Source organism: Ranitomeya variabilis, chromosome 4 (assembly GCF_051348905.1).
Source record: "Ranitomeya variabilis isolate aRanVar5 chromosome 4, aRanVar5.hap1, whole genome shotgun sequence".
NCBI lineage: Eukaryota > Metazoa > Chordata > Amphibia > Anura > Dendrobatidae > Ranitomeya > Ranitomeya variabilis.
This window is the reverse complement of record NC_135235.1, coordinates 563,586,137-563,606,104: the sequence shown is the minus strand read 5'-3', so window position 1 is coordinate 563,606,104 and position 19,968 is coordinate 563,586,137. Positions and strand designations below refer to the sequence as shown.

General features: G+C 45.2%; 1 protein-coding gene across 3 annotated transcripts in view; it reads right to left on the bottom strand.

The window, feature by feature from the left end:
- Positions 1-11,178: 11,178 nt before the first annotated feature.
- Positions 11,179-19,968, bottom strand: part of VAPB (VAMP associated protein B and C) — a 54,812-nt gene continuing 46,022 nt past the window's right edge. For 2 of the 3 annotated variants that reach the window (XM_077252801.1, XM_077252802.1), the window contains exon 6: positions 11,179-15,623. In XM_077252801.1, coding sequence (XP_077108916.1) covers positions 15,465-15,623 — 159 coding nt within the window. In that variant the 3' untranslated portion in view covers positions 11,179-15,464. The remainder of the gene's footprint in view (positions 15,624-19,968) is intronic. The other variant, XR_013213457.1, reaches the window with a different exon arrangement.

Here is a 19,968-nt window from a genome sequence, read left to right as displayed (position 1 = left end):
GGGCTACTCTGCTGACTAGCAGACACTGAAGCTTTGGAGCAGGCCTCTGAATCCCAGGCCATAGTATGAGTAACGAACTCTGCAGACGACCCCACCCACCTGGAATTGACGATGGCAACGTCATGTAAAACTCAGCAAGGGCACTAAATAAGAGAGTCTCCATTTTTTCAAAAAATTCGGCCACAGACACCACTTAAGTGGCATCAATTTCGCCAGAGTTTTTTTTTAAACTGTTGGTGAGGTGATTTTCAAAAATCATCAAGCTTTTAGTCTTCCCAAGATGACACAGGGGTAGAAAAGTCCTTGCGGATCCAGAACGTTAGTCTGTCTACATTGTCACTGGACAGCCGCGTGCGCTTATCTGTCAGCACACCACCAGCAGCGCTGAACACACGTCCAGAGAGAACGCTGGCTGCGGGGCACGACAAGATCTCCGAGGCGTGAGTGGCGAGCTCAGGCCATTTTTCAAGATTGGAAGCCCAAAATGAGCAAGGGTCCAGTTCCACAGTCATGGCATCGATGTTAACTTGGAGATACTCCTGTACCATCCTCTCTAGGCATTGGCTGTGCGTCAGACTTCTTGTCTCCTGTGGCCTTGCAAAGGATGGTCTAAAAAAATCTTGAAATGATTGTAAAAAATTGCTGTTACCACCAAATACGATGTTACGGTTAGTGTGATGACTCGATAGTCCCACGGTTGGCAAGTTAGAACTGAGAGACTGACTACGTGCACCACTGGTGTTTTGTGGAAAAGCAGATGTTAGATTCTGTAACAGTCTCTGCTGATACTCCTGCATGCGTGAATCCCTTTCTATGGCAGGAATTATTTCGCCAAATTTGCTTTTGCACCGGGGATCTAAGTGTGGCAACCCAGTAGCCGGCATTACTTCGGATTCTGACAATCCGAGGGTCATGTTGCAGGTAGTGCAGCAAGAAGGCACTCATGTGTCTTGCGCATCCAGGAGGACCAAGTCCTTGTTGTCTTGGTGGTGGCGAGGTGAGAATCATGCTTCCTTCGTCTGCCCTCTCCCCCCAACCTCGCACAACAGAAATTTGATCAAGGTCTCCCTCATCTGATGAGTCTTCCATGCCCAGCGCCAGTTCGTCCTCCACTTCTTCCTCGCCTCCTGCACCTTCCTCAACAGTTTGGCTGCTACCATGCGCCCTCGGTAATCCCTCTCCCCAGCCTCCAATGCCAGCCGCCTTGGTGCTGCCAACCTTCTTGACCTTGAAGATATGATCCCTTCCGCATACGACGACTCCTGTTCCTCCTCCTCTTGTTCCACCACCTGACTCCAAACACTGTGTAAGGTGTACTCCAGCATGTAAATCACCGGAATGGTCATGCCGATAATGGCATGGTCAGCACTAAACATCTTCGTTGCTATTTCAAAACTGTGCAGAAGGGTGCATAGGTCCCTGATCCGAGACCACTCCTGCAGCGTGATTGGCCCCACCTCTTGAGCTCGTTGGCCCAGGCTATACGTCATAACGTATTGCACCAGGGCTCTTCGGACAGTGCAGACACTGCTCCTAGGCCCAAAACTATTAACTGGATTAGATGCAGTAAAAATAGAGATACACAGGCGGTATAGTTAGTTTCACAGGCAGGCTACTCTGCTGACGTGCAGACACTGCTCCTAGGCCCAAAACTATTAACTGGATTAGATGCAGTAAAAATTGAGATACACAGGCGGTTTAGTTTGTTTCACAGGCGGGCTACTCTGCTGACGTGCAGACACTGCTCCTAGGCCCAAAACTATTAACTGGATTAGATGCAGTAAAAATTGAGATACACAGGCGGTATAGTTTGTTTCACAGGCTGGCTACTCTGCTGACGTGCAGACACTGTTCCTAGGTCCTAAACTATTAACTGGATTAGATGCAGTAAAAATTGAGATACACAGGCGGTATAGTTTGTTTCACAGGCAGGCTACTCAGATGACTAACAGACAATGCTACTGGCCCAAAAGGATTGGCTGAGCTAGATTACACCAAATGCTGTGACTAACACTTGCACAGCACTGGCTCAGACCTGCCTGGCAAACAGTGCTATGAACTGCTGTAACCTACCCTGAAAAGGGCTGATATTACAACTAGTCCAGACTCCCTAAACCGCTCTGACAATTCGCTCCAAAAAAACCACTTAGTCTGTATAGCGCCCACAGCAGCAGCGGTGCCGTCTAACACTAAGCTGCAGCAGTGAGGAAATGGTGGCGACGGGGCAAATGGCTGGTTCTTATAGGGCAAGGACATGTGACATACACAGCCAATGACACATGCCCTTGCTTGTGTGCATCACATGCACATTGCTGTGTGTGTGCGCACTGCTGATAGGCTGAGAGACTGCACCACCCCTCTAAATGCGGGAAAGAAAAAAAAAATTTCAGCACAGATCTATCGCCCGCCCCCCCCCACCCACCCACTATACACAAACAGTCCATTAAGAATTATAAACAGTTTTAATGTGCAAATCAAGCTAGGCTTTTGGTGAACGAACAGTTATCGAACAGAAACTCGGACAGCCGAATTTTAAGCAAATTGTTCGGGTTCGTCGAATGACTCGAACACCGCCAAAAACAGCTCGAATTTGAAATTGGCGAACAGTTCGACTCGAACACCGCTCATCTCTATTCGACATACAGGTGTTCGGACTTGGAACATATTTTTCGGGCACGCGAAGACACTTGGTTAGCTCCCGAGCATGCTCTGGTAACACCTTATCTGAGCACTTTCTCTCATTACGCATTTATACAGTGCTCTACTTCGATCACTACATTGGGGTTTTGGTCAGAATCCCTGAAAAACTGTATTCTGGAGGGATCCCCGGCAGAGCCCTGATGTAGACTTGCACTTGAATGGAGCCGATGGAGTCACTGTGTACACAACGTGGACTCCATCCTGGCCGACAAGCACAAAAACGGAATACAGGTTTTAGGCGATGCCCTTGAAAACCCAGACGTAGTGCTCAGCGTAGAGAGCAGTACGGCTATGTGCACACGCATTCTGGTCCACTGCGGATTTTTCCGCAGCGGATTTGATAAATCTGCAGGGCATAAACGCTGCGTTTTTGCTGCAGATTTATCGCGGATTTACCGCGGTTTTACAACTGTGGTTTTCCATAGGAGCAGCTGTAAAACCGCTGCGGAATCCACAGAAAGAAGTGACATGCTGCGGAATGTAAACTGCTGCATTTCCACGCGTTTTTTTCTGCAGAATGTGCACAGCGTTTTTTGTTTCCCATAGGTTTACATTGTAATGTAAACTCATGGGAAACTGCTGCGGACCCGCAGCATTTTCCGCATCGTGTGCACATACCCAAGTTAATGACATATCAGTAGTGTGTTAAATACAACATGTGTGAAAATACTCCATGTTGGGATTTAGCAGAATGAGAGCATTCACAAAGTGATATGGAATATTTTGTATGAGTTTTTTTTTTTAAATTACAGGCTGTCTGTTAAATGTAAAATAAATTTGTATACTTTATGACTAAATCTAAAATGCTTGATAATGTGGAACACATAGCCCATAGCAATGGAAGATTAAAGGAATTATTGTTTCAATTTTGTTAGACTGTAGCCTCTTGTACATAGGGTAGCAGTTATCCACATCCAAATTTTATTTATTTATTTTTAAAGCCAAAGCCCACCTTCTGGTCGGCCATTATGTCACATGTGAACTCGCCGACAATTCCTTTTCTAGATTGCAAAAGGCAGTTTGGTGCTTGATCGCAAGGCTACAGTGCCATCTTCAGACCATTAGACAGTACTGCATCAATAATTGTATATACTGTATACCATTACCAGAGGTAATAATCCATATAAAATGGACAACAAAGCATGTTCAGGTAGAAAGAGGGCTAACAGTCTGTGCAAGTTGGATTTGCATTTCTGGAGTCCATTTTGTTTGTTACACTCAGATCCCTGTGGTTTTCTGAACTGAATTTACAGTATTAGGGCATGTTTCCACGGAAAGGAATGACTCAGTATTTGCTCAGGGTTTGACACAGGTAAAATCTGCACCAAATCTGCATCTGAGGTCACTGCAGGTCACCTGTGTTTTTTTACATTAATTTTTGATGTGTTTATTTGATGCCATCATCCAGCCTGACATCCAGATGCAGCAGAGCTTGTAGATGACCATTGGAGATAACTCGGTCTCCGGCAGTCACCTGCACTGCAGTTCTCACGATCATCTGACTGTGAGAACTTTGCTAGTGACCAGAGATAACCCCGGCGGTCACGTGCACAGCAGTTCTCGCGGTTAACTGATCTCATCGCGAGAACTGCAGTGGATGCGAAGTTACGGCTGTGGCAGAAGGCAAGAAACTAAATTATTCACATGCGTCGTAAGCTGCATTTCCGCACTTCCTATGCATGTCGCTATAAAGATGATGCAGTTTTACTGCATCTAATGATAATGAACGGGAAATTTATGTTGCGGAGACTGAGTGTCTCCGCAACATAGACATGCTGCAGTCTGGAAAGACGCGCCGCATGTCCGTTTTTGCAGGGAGCCGTGGGCGTCTTAACACATAGTGATAGGATTTCTTGAAATCCCCTCCACTATACTGTAACATCTGGATGCTGCGGGTTTGACGCTGCGTTTCCTGACTGTAGAAACATACCCTTATACAGTCTGTTTGGCGGAGGAAACGATAGGGCCCGAAGGTGCAGGGTCCTGCTTAAGACTGCCGTTTCTGCTTCCTTGTAGTTACAACAGCAGGATGAAAATGACCGAAGCACACTATACAAAAAACTCCAGTGTGGGTAACATTTAGGAACACTAGTGTAAAATAAAGTCTGAAACCTCCACAGCTGCAGGCAGAAAATGCAACGCGTTTCCTCTCCTAATCACCCAGAAGACCACCATAAAGGCCCCATATACATTAGATTGCTGTCGGCTAAATGCGGCTCCATCCGCCAGCCTCCTCTTCCATACATGGGAGCGCTCATTCAGTGGGATGTTCCTGTGTGCTCATTAAGAAAGCTGCCGGCTGACATGTCCTCTAGAAGCATTTCCAGGACAAAAATGCGATCAGCAGTCAAAAATCAGATAGGCGCTATCAACTTCTCCCCCAACCATTAGTTGACTGGCACCCCTATATACACTGGGCCGTTGACCAAATCTGTCGATATCAGTGGGTTCGGCTGATGATAGTCTAATATCTTTGGGAAACTTAAAGAGGTTGTCCACTATAATGTACAGAGGGCAGATCAATATAAACCATGGGAAATAAGGCTTTCTTCAAACATCTTGCATTTCCAAATGTGCCTGTGAGTGGCGCTATTGCTGTCCTCTCATCCCCATCACGTGACCCCTGGCTGCAGCTGCCTCTGATGTCCGGTGATGTCACGACTCACGTCCACTTCCAGAATCGGAAACTGACTTGGCATCACACAGGCGAGACAGTCTCCCCGAGTGCCTGGTCTGTGGCCGGAGCTTCACCGTATGTCACAGCCCAGCAGCACGCAGTGCGCCATGCTGTGAAGCTCCGGCCACAGACCAGGCACTCGGGGAGACTGTCTCGCCTCGTTAATGCCGGGTCAGCCTCCTATTCCAGAAGTTGGCGTGACACGCCACTCACAGGCACATTTGGAAACAAAAGGTATTTGAACAAAGCCTTATTTCCAAGGTTTATATCGATCTGCCCATTACACATTGTAGTGGACAACCTCTTTAAAGGGACTGTCAGCACAGAATGACTGTTAAAACCAGTAGATGCGCTTGGTGCTTCCGGTATGGGGCTAATCTTTTAAAGAGAGCCTGTAACCAGAAAACCGCTATTACCTGGAGATAATGCTTTTAACCTGCAGATTAATGCCATATTAACATGCCCAGCACCCGCACTTAGTCGGTGGGAGACACTGAACTTTATTCCCCCAGCAGTGTTCAGCTTCCAGTCACAAGGGCACCAGTTCAGTCACCGTTCTGAGTATAGCTAGCGGCGGCTGTAACTGCGCCCCCGGATCACAGCCGACCCATATACTCAGAACGGGCCCATGCCAGCCCTATGACTGGAAACACTGTCGGGGGGGGGGGGAATAAAGTTCATTTTCTTCCAACATTGTAAGCAACAAGCAGGTTAATAACGCTATTAACCTGCAGATTAACCCCATATAGCATTGTTTTCTAGTGACAGTTTCCCTTTAAATACACCTTTTCATCTGGTTTATCTCCATCTTTCTCTGCTCTGACGCCAGAGCTGTCAATCGAAGAAGAGGGGGCAGAGATAGTTGGGAAAACAACTTAGTATGAACAGCCATTCTGCGCTGACAGAATTCCCAGCGTTTTTTTTTTTTGTGATAGCAATGCAGTGGTGCTACTAATCTAAGTTCCCTGCATCTTGTCTTATACCTACCTCTGACTTGTGGAGCCAGGGTGGTGCTGGAAACAGCAGATGGCATCTAGTAACAAGCTCATAATGTAAGTCTATCAGAGCCTTGTATTGGCCCCGTTTCATAGACTTGCATCGAGTAGTCACTTCTGGCTTAGCCCAGCAAACACAGGAGCAAGCCGGTTGGTCAGAACCTGCAGAAGAGCAACCAGAGCATCGCCAATAAAAGATGAAGATGGCAGCTGGTAAATATGAGACTAGGTGCAGGGAACTTATTAGTAGCATTACTACAGCGGTGAAATTAACAATATAAAAAAAAAGATTGAGTGATACCTTAAGATTCGCGCAACGTTTTTGGGAGCGTGTCTGCTCCAAGATATACCTCAAGAAAAGCCTCAAAATGGCTGAAGTACTTTTCCTATTCATTTCAATGTCAATCCTCTGTGCTGCTCATGTAAACAATTTTTGAGTGTAATTTTCTTTTTTTACTTGAAAAATACCTAGTGGGGAAAAAAAGTGTGACTTCTTTGAAGCAAATACCTTGTGAAATATGTCCAAACTACCATAGTCACTGTCAAAAAAAAAACTTCAGGAAATAAAAAAAACTTCAAAAACATTTTAAGACCTCTGCAAAAATCACTTCAGGGGGAAAAAAATGAAACGCTTGAAAAAAAATGCTACAGGAGAACTAGAATAAAAAAAAGTTCCTCCAACAAACTTCATGTGAACCTACCCAGATCCATTAGCACAATTAATGAAAATATTTTTATGGGATCACAACAGTGATGGCCTCTCCATCGGTGGTGGCCAGACTGGTGCAGGTACTGATAAGCGGCGGTGTCAGAGCTTTGCTCATACATTCCTTTGCAGCTTGGCTAGAAATTACATCCTTGATGACTTGCGGTAAGGATATGTGGAAACAAGAGGTTTTGGTTCTTTTTAGGCAAGCAAAAACTGCAAGTTTTTCCAAGTGGACAACACATAGGGAAACACTCCTTCCTTTGAGAATGGTAGTGGGAGGTTTAGTTTCTTGAATCGTTTTTTTTTTCCTGAAGATTTGTTTTACGCTCTGTTGTGCATCATTTTGGGGAGTGTACGCCTACTGGAGACAGACACCCAGATGTGACCTACTGCAGTAGGCATATACGGCCGAAAATGACACATGAAATACATACACGAGCGCACGTTCACGATCGGCACATACGCCCAAATCCTTTTTTGAACTCGGTGAGATCATTGAACAATTTCACTGATGAAATGAATGTTTTTTTTTGTTTTTTTTTTATGTATGATTAAAACACAAAACCAGACAACTGAGCCCTGAGTATTACTTAAGACAATATACTTGGCTATCAGGGCTCAGGCACAGGATGTATCCAGTTAATCTTTTTCCCATTTTTAAACAGCTAATCAAAAAAATGTTTTGTTTTTTTTTTCTTACAGATCTTACAGCAAACTCTTGGCCAGCCATACACATCAGATGAATGTTGGTCAAACCAGACGGAAAGACAATATAGGCATGAAGCTTTAATTTTCAAGGAGAGTAAACTAGATGAAATGAATCTGTCAGCAGCTTACTCCCCTTCCCATAATGAAGGTGCGCTGTCAGACAAACAAGCTGTTATCTGACAATATAAGGCTAGGGCTGTATTGTGACTTTAGCTGGGACATGGGTGACGCCAAAGATCTCGATGTGCCACTTCTACATTGCAGCACAATGCAGGTGAATCGGGTCGCATTGCAGCCAACACCTTACTGCAGTACCTTGCGGGTTGGAGTAAGGCTAGTTTCACACTAGTGTTAACTGCAATACGTCGCAAATGTGTCGTTTTGCCGAAAATACGCATCCAGCAAAAGTTCTTGCTGGATGCGTTTTTTCGTCATAGACTAACATTAGCGACGCATTGCCAAACGTCGCGTCCGTTTTGCGACGCTTGGGCGTGTGGTAGCGGACCGTCGGGAGAAAAAAACGTTACATGTAACGTTTTTTGCTCCCGACGGTCCGCTTTTTCCGTCCACGCATGCGCGGCCGGAACTCCGCCCCCACCTCCCCGCACTTCCCCGCACCTCACAATGGGGCAGCGGATGCGTGGGAAAAATGCATCCGCTGCCCCCGTTGTGCGGCGGAGACCACGCTAGCGTCGGGAACCTCGGCCTGACGCACAGCGACGGGTTGTTCCTGACGCTAGTGTGAAAGTAGCCCAAGACCCCATTCTCCATTATGCTGCAATGTAGAAGCAGCGCAGAAAGATCTTTGGCAGCGCAACCTGTTTCACAGTCTAAGGGCTTGTTTCCATTTGTGAGAAACACGTCCGTGTCTCGCATGTAGAAACCAAGCTCTGGTGCAGGCACTTGGGAGCGGAGCGTGCGGCCGCATAGGAACACATGGAGCTGCACAGCTCCGCTCCAAAGTGCCGGCACCACAGCTTCGTTTCCACATGCGAGACACGGACACGGACACAAATACCTTCCAAGGCCAACTTCATAGGCTTCAGCTTCAATCAATTTTTGACCAAGACCCCGATACACATTATACTAAGGTGCAAGAGGGTCTACCTACTCTTACTTATCTGGGGAGTTAATCTGATTTTGAACTGCCAATCATTTATTGCTTGGTGAGATAAGAGGAGTCTCTCAGAGAAGACAGGAGCGCTCAAAGGAGTCAGGAGAGGTTAACGTCTAATAGGACAAGTTACCTATGGAGTATGGGGAGCGAAAAACAACTCATGACAACACTTGAGATTATGCTGGGAATAACCTCGCAGACAGGAACACCCCCCCTCATCCAACAATTACTACTTGATCTCCCCATTTTTCGAGTGCTGAGGAGCTCCAGAAATACACACAAGTGTAATTTAGCAGATGGTCTTTAAAGGGAACCTGTCACCCCGTTTTTTCCGTATGAGATAAAAATACCGTTAAATAGGGCCTGAGCTGTGCATTACAAGAGTGTATTTTGTGGACCCTGATTCCCCACCTATGCTGCCGAAATACATTACCAAAGTCGCCGTTTTCGCCTGTCAATCAGGCTGATCTGGTCAAATGGGCGTGGTGACATCGCTGTTCCTTCCCCCAGATCTTGCTTAGTTTTCCGTTGGTGGCGTAGTGGTTTGCGCATGCCCAAGGCCCGAATCCACTTCATAGGTGTGGAAAAAGAGCGCGATCTGCGCTATTCCCCTGGTGATCGGTGGGGGCGGCCATCTTCCTGTGGCCGCGCGTGCGCAGATGGAGCGCTCTGCTGCCCGGGGCTTCAGGAAAATGGCCGCCGCGATCTCCATCTGCGCACACGCGGCATCCCGCGGCCATTTTCCTGAAGCCCCGGGCAGCAGAGCGCTCCATCTGCGCACGCGCGGCCACAGGAAGATGGCCGCCCCCACCGATCACCAGGGGAATAGCGCAGATCTCGCTCTTTTTCCACACTTATGAAGTGGATTCGGGCCTTGGGCATGCGCAAACCACTACGCCACCAACGGAAAACTAAGCAAGATCTGGGGGAAGGAACAGCGATGTCACCACGCCCATTTGACCAGATCAGCCTGATTGACAGGCGAAAACGGCGACTTTGGTAACGTATTTCGGCAGCATAGGTGGGGAATCGGGGTCCACAAAATACACTATTGTAATGCACAGCTCAGGCCCTATTTAACGGTATTTTTATCTCATACGGAAAAAAAGGGGTGACAGGTTCCCTTTAATGCAAGAGGATCCCTCAACAATTTCATGGAGACAGGTAGCATTGTAGCACCAGATTGTAAAACCACTTACCTCCATCATTCTATATAATATGGCTATTGGGTCCAGCCAAGTAGAAGAGCCAGGGATGAGATGGGCAGCTCAAGTTCATTAATAACTAGTTTTAGACTTGAACCCATTGACCTTCTGGGCAGGAGCACCCTGCTAGCCATATAAGATCCTACCTTAACTACTGATTTATAACGCGCTATGCACAGAACAGCCAATACCCATTCAGAACGCAGATTTTATTCAGGACGACACAATGAAAAGCAACCAGAATATGTTAAAGGGGCTTATTTCCATTTTGTACATTTCCGTCACATCCTGTGAATATGCCATAAAGAAAAGTAGATACAGATCTCTCCACAATCTCAAAACCAGGGACCCATCATGAGCCACCTTCAGTGGAGAGGTGTATACCCATACACATGAATAGAATTCCAAGCACCTCGTCACTGAAGGTAACATTCCTGAAATACAAGAAGGTCCCTCTGGTGGTCCTCATCTATTATACTGTGACATACCCACTGGATGTACCAGAAATGGACGCAATGGGAATACATCTTTAGGGCTCATGCAGACATCCATGCAAATAGGTTCGAGCATGAACCGCTAAGGCACAAACTGGCCACGACTCTCCCACCCATAGCGTGACAGTTTTAGCTATTTCAAGGAGGCTGTAACGCTCAGGTTGAGAAAGCTGTGGACAGTCCATGCACTGCAGTCCAATATCGGACTGACTTGCACGAGCCCTTAAGATAAGTTCAGGCCCTGAGGCCTACTGTCAAAAACCCAAGGCACGGTGAAGCCAACCTGGGATTACTGAGATATAATTATGGTATGAGGTCTCAGGAAGATGTGCAGTATGGGGTACATGTTTAGCATCTACCCCTTTGGGCTTCTTGATCCTAGGACAACGATAACTTTTTTGAGTTAAGATAAAAGAAATACGGTTGTTATACCCTGAAGTTATACTTCTGTGAGCGTTACTGCACAATATGCCAATAAATAAATCACCTTGAGAAATAAATGTAAGAGCAATCCAACATCCAAAAGTCCAGTAATTATCAGACATTAATTTTAACAGACATGGGCGACAACAGTTTAATATCTTAATTTTTAATATTTCAACTCAGAACATGGACAATTCTAACTGGCTTGTCATAAAAGTGTAGAAACACACATACCACTTGTAGCGGAGACTACAAAACAAGGATCATTGCATCCTATGGAGGAACTACACAAGAGTTGTAACTTCATCAGCCTAAGTGGAAATGTGCTTTACACAACTGGAAGGATGTGGCAGACATATGGGTAATGGATAACACAGACAGACCCGAGAGGGTGGATTAGCAGAGAATTCAGAGGAGTTGTCTAAGATTAGAAGAAAGTTTGCTTTTATTTCACCCCCTCCAAAAAAAAATAAAAAAAAATACAGCACCACTGCCCCTCATAGGTTGTGTTTGGTATTGCAGTTCAAAACCGTTTAAATGAACGAGGCAAGACAGCAATACCAGACCTAGCCAACGTTGATCTGAAGAACCAAAAATATTAGTGAACTCTTTCTCCAATCTGTTGGCAAACCCTTTAACTCATTCCACAGCCACAGTCCAAACAAAATGCAAAGATTATGCAATACTGGGCACATAAAGGACCATCAAATAACAAGTTGGTAATAGCCACAAGTATAAATGTAAACTTTTTCCGCATTGACAGAACTTCAACATATTCTTTTCTATGAACTGGCTGGGGGGGGGGGTGCAAACAAAGGACAAAATGGCCAAGCGATGACGACAAGTTGCCACACGGCCAGTGTTTAGTAGCAAAGAACTCAAGACACAATTTAAACCGGATACGATAGAATCATCTCGTTACATTCACGCACATGTAATGGGACAAGATGCACGGAATTTGCAGCGGCGCCATCAGGTGGACAGAATTAATGATAAACAAGTTTCCGAATAGATAAACTGCACCAATAACATGTTGCAGATTAAATCTATATAGAATTGTGATCATCTTTAGCTCGACTTCTCTTGTGATGCTTTATAAGCTTGGTGCGGCTACATGACACCTGTCGCAACATCAAAGTTTGCTAGGTGTTGCTGCTACATCGCATCATCATACAAGTGAATAGGGCCACATTGCAACCTTGAGGGTGCAGCCACAAGCAAATCTCAAAAAATCCAAAGCAGCTGGACTTTTTACGACTTGCTTGTGGTGGTCGCTGTACCCTGGTGTTGTAATGTGGCCCCATCCACCTGTATTGCGCTGCAATGTGGCAGCGACACCTAGCAAACTTTGGTGATGTGGCCAAAGTCGTAATTTAGCCCCAGCCTAATTCTATAATGTTTTCTTCTTCTATCAGTCAGAAAGCTAAATTCAGCCAGATTCTGATAAACAGCGAGCCGTGCATTTAGGTGACAATTACATGGCTAGAGCAGAGGTGCTGGCTCACATGGACTATTGTGACCTTTGTTTTGGATGTAAATGGGGTAGAAAACTACTTATTAGTTTAAAATCAGCACAAGAAAAGTAAAGAAAAATCACTGACTCAATGTAGATTTTTAGTGTAAAACATTGTTCTAAAAAGGGCTCTACTTTTAATTCAACCATTTTCTTAATACATATATTACAAGTCCCCCTCAAAACAACAACAAAAAAATGTGTTCCACAATACTGCCCTTCAGAAAAGGATGGAAAATGTAAGTGCTTCTACCCCAGGATGTGAGAGCTGCCTCTATTAAACTGCACGCCTCTTATAACCAAACCTTAAACTAGAAAAATAGGGTAGCAATAGTCAGAACCAAACCTTTATCTGGGACGGGCAATGCTATGGCTAACACCAAACCTTTCCCGTTCTATGCCGGGTGCCGATGCAGCTCTGGAGGTGAACCGCGATCAGACCAGCTGCTAAATAAGCACCGAAGGATATTGTCACGTAGGATCTAAATTACTCAGAAATGGATCCAGCACTGAAGGGGGGGGGGGGAAAGCCTAGCTTTCATGGTTGAAAAAAAAATAAAAAATTCGGGCTGCACTAGCCAGACATCCAGTTGGGTCATACGGGGCAACCGGACCAGAACAGTCCTCACATCTTGAGCCCGGGCATCCTGGGTACCTCTTGCACTTACTAGGCCAGGCAACATTATGTGAGGCCTAGTCACTAATCCTCACATGAAATCCTGACATAAGCGCAAGAGACATCCAAGAAAGTAGGCTCAGAGGTGAAGACAACCTCGAAGAACTGAACTGGATGCCAGACCAAGACAGTTGTAATATTTTTTTGCTCATCTCTACTTCCTCTAATATTTTCAATGCCTTTTGAAACCATTTCTGAGAATGACTAAAAAACTGCATGTGAGATTCCAGCCTTAGGTTTAGCCTAGGTTTCAGAAAAGCTTATTACAAGCATCTCAGGAGAAAGTACTGGCCTAACTGTGGGCACCGATTACTGTGGGCCTGAGTAACAGATTCAGGGTGGGGAGGGGGGCTTTTGTCACTGCCCAAAATTGGCCTTAGTGTATCCTTAAAAGTTAGGCCTCTTTCAGACATTTAGTTTTTTTTGTACTTGTTTCATACATTTTTTAATTAATTTATTTATTTATAGTATCCTCCATTTTATAGTATATGAGCTGAAGAAAGAAAAACGGAAATATCTGCGTTTTTGATCCAAGTCATGCGTCAAAAGTCTCCAAAGCAAATCAGTAGGTCCAAGGAAGAAAAAAAAAAAAAAAAGACTGCACATGGATACCATCCAAATGTTTACCATTTCATTACTATCAAATGGTCTGTTTCGTTTCGTATGCAAATAAAAACAAATGTATGAATGAGGCCATGGTCTGGGCTGCTCAAGAGAGGGGGGGGGGGAAACTGTAAAGGGGTTGTATGTGACTAGAAAATAGACCTGCGTTCTACTAGGGCCACGGCTGGTATTGAAGCTCAGCTATATTCTATCCTGAAGGAGAGCAAAATGAAATAGCAGGCAGAGCCATGGAGTTGCACAATTTCAATCTACATACAAATTTAGCTGCAAAATGCTCAAAACAAAAAGTTTACACAACATAAAAATTCAAAATAAACCACAGACAGATATTTTTGAAAGATTTAATTTACAGCAGGGACACCTGATCGGTTAAATTTTATTTCCCCCCCCCCCCCCCCCCCAGATATTATAACTAAAACCACAAGGAGGGGCCAGAGGGTGGGGAGGCTAAATTTTCAACAAGACCCCATGTATTAAGATGTTCATACAAAACATTTTTTTTGTCCGACCACACAGAACACACACACACAAAAAAAAGGACCCCCATAGATCAAGACAATGAATGCCAAACTATATACTGAGTCATGTGCGGGTTTCATGTATGCGCAACATAAACGTTTCTGCATCCACAGATCACCTAAACAATGGGTAGAAGGTAATGGATAACGACGTGGGTTAAACACTGTAAAATGGCTTTATTATGGGGCAGGGTAGAGCAGACTCCTTACCCTACCCTGTATAAAATACTATATGATGGTCTCCCTGTTTGGTCCCTATTCCAAATAACTACTCCCAAGCACCCCAATATTCACTGCTATGCCAGAGCACCCCATCCCTGTTAATACAAGCCAATACCTGACACTTCTGTACATTTAGACCTGCGTCCTATAACCACTGTGAAACGAAAAACTATATCTGTACTGCACAGCCTTGGAAATGGGGCTAACTGAAACCCATCGCCCATATGGCTGCCTGCCCCAAACTTTGAGCTGGCTACAGACTTTGTGCAAATCCAGGTAGACTGCAGGATGCAGCACGGGAGATTTCTACACTTAAAAATGGACGTAATCCTTCATGAGCAGCAAGTATGACTAATATATTTATATATATTTATATATGTATACATAGGCTGGAGGGCAAAAAAAAAAAAAAAATACATATACCACTTCCCTTCCCCCTCCCTTGGAACCACTGATGGTGCCACTGGACCTAAATTGATGACATCTGATTTTTTTTTCCTTAAGAGGTAAACTGGAAACACTTACCCAAAGGTTTAAAAATGTGTTTTTTTTCGCTGTGTCTTTAAATTGACATTTTACAGTACAACGTTAAGAATTAGGTGACATTAGGTTATTTAATCAATAATGATCTTTGCTAGTGAATCATTCTGTACAACTGATCTGATCCTAGAAGCAAAAAAAAATGTTAGAACTGAGCGGGGGAGGAAGGGTGGGGAGGAACTTAAAGACAGGACCTGTGAAATGTACTTTTTTTTTTCCTTTTTCTCACTCTCGTTATGAATAAATTTAATTTTTTTGATATGGCTAAACCATCAACAGTATGATTTTGTAAATTTGTTTTTTTTTTCTCTCTCTCTCTCATTTCCTTTAAAGCATGCGTAATCTACAAGGCCACTTTCCCTATGATTACACCAATAATGAAAACCAAGACTGCCAGGGCGAGTATTCGGGGGTTTAAGCCTTCATCTTTTACAAGGCTAGAGGATGAAGAGACAGGGTTACTGGAAGCTTGAACTTTTCTCATTCTCAACCCATCTTCCTCCTGTTAAATAAAATAAAGACTTGTGTTAGTGCACAGCCAAGTGGTGATAAAGGGAATTGCTGCACAATAAAAGTATGAGAAGATATAGCGACAGATGTATCCATACTCCTAAATGTATACTATACATCATACATATATACAATATATATATATATTTATTACACACACATACATATCTCCACACAGAGATAGTAGATATATATTATGTATCTCTAAAATATATGTCTCTCTATATACACTCACATCTCTATTACATTACGCACACCTACTGTATATTGGTGTGTCTGTTTGTGCTCTTTGCTTCCCCCCCCCCTTTTTTTGAGAGGGGGGAGAACCCACAATTGGGCACTCGAGTCAAAGCTGGGGGCCCGTGGTTGGCGCATGCTTCAAAGCTGGGGGTCAGTGGTCGGCGCACGCGTCAAAGTTGGGGGCTTGAGGTCGGCGCACACATCAAAGCTGGAGGCCCCTGCCATAGCAGAACATGCTAATACAGCTCTTACAAAGAGGCTGGAAGTGGTGGCAAAACTTGAGCAATTTGCCGCATGGAAAATGAAACGGATAGTATGCACCAGGCTACAGAGTGCCTCTTAACCCTGCTGTACATGAAATATCAGGATATGAAAGAGAGGAACAACAGATTCCAGCAGATCGTGTAATGCTAGAATCCCTGGGGGGTGCTGTACAACAGACTGCAGAGAATGAGGATTCTCCTGAACCAACAAAGAGGTGTTTGCAGTGTTTCATTTTGTAAGTCCACGTTAAGTATGCTGAGCCAGCAAAGGGGTAGCTTAAAAGGAGGACAGATCGAATATAAAATCAGAGCTTAAGTGTTACTGAAAGTACCGATGCCATGGAAGAGAGGGGGGTCCAATGAAGAGGATATCCTGAATGTGAAAAGGGTTCAAATGAGGTCAATCCACTGTATTTCTGAACTGGTTGCTAAAACAGGTGAACTTGAATGCTGCATGAAAAGGAATAACTTAATAGGAATTCTGGAAAAAACAGAAGGGGATGCGCCCACTGAATTTATTGAAAATTGGCTTAAAAATAAGCTCAGAACTGACCTTTTGACACCTTTATTTGCCATAGAATAGAAAGAGCTTAACAGGTTCTTTCAAGACCCTTACCCCCCTCCCCCCCCCAAGCACTCTCCCAATCCAATGCAAGCCAGAATCTTGCACTACAGAGACCGTGATACTATCTTTTTTTTTAATTAGATATTTTTTATTGAACAGTAAGGATAATACAAGAATATTGCATCACTGTTTACAGTAACCATGTATAATTTTTAGAGCATTTTAACCCCAACCCAAACTCCAACCCCCCCTCCCTTCCAACCTTTAGAGACCTATCGTGCACCGCCACCGTTTGCAACATATACAAAAAGGAAGAGGACATACCAATAACCCTCCCAAGAGAGCCTAAGGCCATGTTCACACTTTGCGGTTTTTACCGCGGATCCGCGGCGATTTTGATGCTGCGTGTCCGCAGCAGTTTCCATAGCGTTTACATTAACATGTAAACCCTATGGAAACCGCAAACCGCTGTGCACATGCTGCGGGAAAAACCGCGCAGAAACGCAGCGGTTTACAACCCGCAGCATGTCACTTCTTTGTGCAGAATCGCAGCGATTCTGCACCCATAGAAATGCATTGAACCGCTTACTTCCCGCATGGGGCTGTGCCCACATTGCGGGAAGTAAGCGGATAATGTGCGGGTGGTACCCGGGGTGGAGGAGAGGAGACTCTCCTCCAGGCCCTGGGAACCATAAATAGTGTAAAAAAAAAAAGAATTAAAATAAAAAATGATGTTATACTCACCTCTCAGCGCTGCCCGTGGCCGTCCGGTCTTCGGTTTGCTGTGCGAGCAGGACCTGTGGTGACGTCGCGGTCACATGACCGTGATGACGCCTCGGTCACATGACCGTGACGTCACGAAGGTCCTTCTCGGCACAGCATCTTTGGAACCGGACCGCCGGGTGCAGCGCCCAGGAGATCCGGACATCAGAGGGTGAGTATAACCAATTTTTATTATTTTTATCATTACTATTGATGCTGCATATTGCTGCATATGCAGCATCAATAGTACAGGAGTAATCCCGCAGTGGAAACCGCGGAACAAACCGCGATAAATCTGCAGGGATTACCGCAGCGGTTTTGCCCTGCAGATTTATCAATTCCGCTGCGGGATAAACCTGCAGAGCACGCCGCAAAGTGTGAACATGGCCTAAGAGCCAAGTGGGCAAATAAAGCCCCTTAAGTTAACTCAATCCAAGGATTCCACAACCTGTGGTAGAGGGTCCATCTTATTTCTCTTGAATCACTTACAATCTCTTCTACATATCCTAGAATACACACCAAGGGATCTCGTGGTATAGTACAGTTGTATATCAGTCCCACTCCTCAACACCACAGTCCAAAAGGAGGATAGCCTGGGACATTGCCACATCATATGAAGAATACCCGCCTCTGACTGCGAGCACCTAGGGCACTCTGAATTGGGTCTCAGTCCAGCTTTGAATAACATATCCGGGGTTCTGTAGGCCCTATGGATAACAAATAGTTGTGACAACCGTCCAGGCTCACTCATAGAAATTTTGGGTACGTATTTCAATATTGAGTCCCATCGGTCATTGTCGATCACACCCAGGTCATTTTCCCGTTTCACTCTGGCTCTGATAGGGTGCCCATCCAAAAAAGAATAAAGAAGGTATTCGTATATTCCTGAGATCACCCCCTTCATGCCGCCCCCCATAAGAATAAAGTCCAGCATGAAATCTACCTGCATCTCCACAGGCCCCCTCCTGCACTGAGCAAGAAACGCATGAGAGATGCAGCTATACTGATATATCTCAGAACTTGGCAGTTGAAATTCCTCTTGCAGTACCTCAAAATTCTTAATTTTACCGCCGACTGCCGCTGTGTCTTCCCCGTCCTCTGCACGGATGTTCAGGCAGAGGGTGGCGCGCACTAATCGCGTCATCGCGCCCCCTGACCTGAGCGTCACTGCAGAGGATCCAGAAGAAGCAGTGGCGCCAACGGTAGAACAGGGAGCAGGTGAATATCGCGCACTGAGTTATACTCACCTGCTCCTGGCGCGGTCCCTGCATATCAGGCCATTTTCCAAGAACTCAGAAATGCTGAAATCAGTATGGCAGAAAATCCCACACCTTCTGCTCAAAACTGTCTAAAAGCAGCTCACGTAATCTCTTGCTAATCAGACACTTCTACAAAAATACAACGGAAAAGAGCTTTTCAGAAATTAACCTTTTTTAAAGAAGGAGAAAGAGGGGGCATGTTATCACTCACTACACCTGCTCAAAAAGGATTCCTCTCATGTTTACATGCTCTCCAATAATGGCGTTTTGGTCAACTCTACAAGCGAGATCTTAGATGACTTGTTTTCCTTTTAGGAGTCTCAATATTCTTCAGAGACTCAATTTACAGAACGGGATATTGAGATCTTCCGTCACTATCTAAGGAAGATAGCTGTGCTCTGGATAGGCCTCTGTCCTTAGAGGAGCTGGAGAAGGTCTTATCAGATATGCCAGGGAATAAAGCTCCAGGAGTAGACAATCCCAGCAAAGGTATACAAAAGTTATAGCAATAAATTACTTCCTACATGTATAATCACTCCTTATCAGAAAGATCTCTACCATCCTCCATACAAGAGGCTATAATTACTATTCTCCGCCCAAAAAAAAGGCTAAAGGCCCCGTCTCACACAGCGACGCTGCAGCGATACAGACAACGATGCTGATCGCTGCAGCGTCGCTGTGTGGTCGCTGGGGAGCTGTCACACAGACAGCTCTCTCCAGCGACCAACGATCAGGGGAACGACTTCGGCATCGTTGAAACTGTCTTCAACGATGCCGAAGTCCCCCTGCAGCACCCGGGTAACCAGGGTAAACATCGGGTTACTAAGCGCAGGGCTGCGCTTAGTAACCCGATGTTTACCCTGGTTACCAAAAAAAACAAACACTACATACTCACCATCTGTTGCCCGTCAGGTCCCTTGCCGTCTGCTGCCTGCTCTGACTGAGCCGCCGTACAGTGAGAGCAGAGCGCAGCGGTGACGTCACTGCTGTGCTCTCACTTTACGGCGGCTCAGTCAGAGCAGGAAGCAGACGCCAAGGGACCTGACGGGCAACAGATGGTGAGTATGTACTGTTTGTTTTTTTTTACATTTACGCTGGTAACCAGGGTAAACATCGGGTTACTAAGCGCGGCCCTGCGCTTAGTAACCCGATGTTTACCCTGGTTACCAGTGAAGACATCGCTGGATCGGTGTCACACACACCGATTCAGCGATGTCAGCGGGACCTCAACGACCAAAAAAAGGTCCA